At 31.0% G+C, this 2583-nt stretch overlaps 1 protein-coding gene across 3 annotated transcripts in view; it reads left to right on the forward strand.

Moving 5' to 3' along the window:
• Positions 1-1059: 1059 nt before the first annotated feature.
• Positions 1060-2583, forward strand: part of LOC106457294 (phosphatidylinositol 3,4,5-trisphosphate 3-phosphatase and dual-specificity protein phosphatase PTEN-like) — a 103784-nt gene continuing 102260 nt past the window's right edge. For 2 of the 3 annotated variants that reach the window (XM_013916683.2, XM_022383149.1), the window contains exon 1: positions 1060-1142. In XM_013916683.2, the coding sequence (XP_013772137.2) occupies positions 1122-1142 (21 nt within the window). In that variant the 5' untranslated portion in view covers positions 1060-1121. Of the gene's footprint in view, positions 1143-1344; positions 1364-2583 lie in introns of those variants that run through there. The other variant, XM_022383150.1, reaches the window with a different exon arrangement.

Consider the following 2583-nt stretch of genomic DNA (forward strand, 5'->3'; position numbering starts at 1 on the left):
AAAATTAACTAACGAACGGAGACGTAACAATATTATTCATTACATCAAACACTGTGTATGGAATCTTCTCTTATTGGTTAACATTAGTTAGCCACAGACTTCTAAGAGAAAGTTCTTGGTTTGACAAAGAAGTTATCTTTCGCTCATTTTCACAGAATATTACAATTTGGTGAAGTTTAACTTCTTTCGAGTAAGTATTATTCGTGTTGACAAATGGATACTAAGGTAGCAATGAGATTATGAATGCTATGACAGGATATTTCATTCTCAACGTTTCGACTACAAGTTTTCTTCAGGAGATTATCTAGAAGAAGACTTGTAGCTGAAACGTTGAGAATAATAGATCTTGTATTAGCATTCTTAGTATAATTGCTACCTTAGTATTATTTTGAGTACTTAGAACAGGTATTTATTCCACACAACTCATTTCAAGTCTCAAAAGCCTCGTGTAAACAAAGATGTCTCTCGCCTCTTCTTTATTCCATTGACACTAACCATTGCTGTTAAAAACGATGAATATTGAAAAACGTGTGTGTTTTCTTATATTTATAGGAAAGCCACATTGGGCTATCTGCTATGTCTACCAAAGGGAATCGAACCCATGATTTTAGTGTTGTAAATCCGAAGACTTACCTCTGTCCCACCAGGGACGAATGTGATAATATACGTACAACATTTAAAAAATGATAATTTCAAAACGCAAGTTATATTTTGAAATTACTTTATGACTTACAAAACAAACTGTTTAATTAAAGTAATATAAAAATTGAAGTACCTGTCCAAATATTTTTTCATGTGTCTTTTTAACCTCTAATCAAAATTAAAAGAATTCTGAAACTAGCTATTGAAATTGCGATTACAGAAATATGTTTGTCCAACACTATTATCATTTATTGAACTGAGAAGTGTTTTGTGTAATAAAACTTGAATTTTTACCTACTAAATGTTCGGCACTACATATATATATATATATATATATATAATATGAATAAGGAAGCTAAACAAAAGGGAACTTCTGTGACGTAAATCTGGGCCAAGCCCATTAGTATTGGTACTGAACCCGATAACTAACTGTGTTCCTGTCTGACCTGAGAAGTGTATTTGGTAGTTGTTTAAATGTCATGATTTATGGCTTTTTTTCGGTAAGTTAAATGCATGTGCGACATTTTTGGAATTAAGAGATGAATTGTTTACTCCAAACGGTTTTTAAATTTTGAGTTCTATCATATTTTGATAAATGTTTTGCCCATGGAAACAGTGTAGTACTTGTAATAATAGGAGAATAGGCCTTGCTACTTTAAAATATACAGTCGTACGTACACTGCGTAACTAGCACTTGGCGTCGTTGAACCGAACGCTTGCGGTAGGTAGCCTAACCCTAACAATTATATTTATTTTTAATCATGATAGGCTAGGAATAGGAAATTAAGATTTAGTCATGCTGACAACGAACTGACACGATGTCATGTGTTACAACTTATAAGTTACAGTGTTAGTTGGAAAAAAGGAAATGCCGTAAATTTAAAATAGTAAAAAATAAATATGATAAAAAAGAATATCCGCACATTTAATATTAATGATTTAGTGATTTATATGATTTAGTAACAACTGACATTTGATTATTAATATTTTAATAATAAAAGTAGTACATGTTGTAAAAATTTAGCCAAGAAATTTGATAATGAGCACAATATTCAGAAACTTCTAGTAAGTTACTGATATTATGACAGTTGAACTTGCAAGTTGCAGTGTTCTAGTACTAGTACTCCAGTCCAATTATGTAGACCCATACTCTGTTGGCTGAAACATAGAGTGTTGCAGCTAATATTAATGATTAACACTAACTGTAACACAGGTTATAATTTAAGTTATAGTACTACTGCTAGTGCTTCTATAATTTGCACAAATAAAAGTACAAGTTACACAAATAGTACTATACAGTAATTTGGTAAATGCATCTTCAGTTCTGGAACTCATTTTGGTTTTCTAAAGGTGGAAACACTATAATTATTTTCTTAGGACTGACTGACTTGTTTACTGAAGTAATCAATTACATTATTCTCCTTCAGCCTTCCAAGCTGTATACTGAATAACATTTAAACTGTTATCATTCACAGCTCCAAATCCCCACATCCATTCATGAACAGGGACCCAGTACCCTTTTTTTCTAAAAATTAGGTACTGAGCATATTAACTGTATTGTGCATGGGTTTAGTCTATTGGACTGATCTCATATTGGAGAATTAATATTGGCTATAATTCTAAAGTTACTACACTTATCTATATGGAATATGGCAAGTTTGAGTAAAATGTACAGGTCTGTTGTATACAAAAGTATTTAAACTCGAGGTATGACTGTGAATTGAATATTTCAGTCTGATTCAAACTATGATAAGTCAGAGTGCAAGGTAATATTCATGTGAAGGCAAAAATAGTTTTGTCTCTCAATATGCTTTGCATATTGTATTTGAATAATCTCAAGAATCTCTGAAATGCAGGTTTTTAAATGTCTATTTATATATATATATATATATATATATATATATATACTATCTATCTGTACTATTTATTCTTCTTCTACGT

The sequence above is a fragment of the Limulus polyphemus genome, unplaced genomic scaffold, assembly GCF_000517525.1.
Source record: "Limulus polyphemus unplaced genomic scaffold, Limulus_polyphemus-2.1.2 Scaffold313, whole genome shotgun sequence".
Classification (NCBI taxonomy): Eukaryota; Metazoa; Arthropoda; class Merostomata; order Xiphosura; family Limulidae; genus Limulus; species Limulus polyphemus.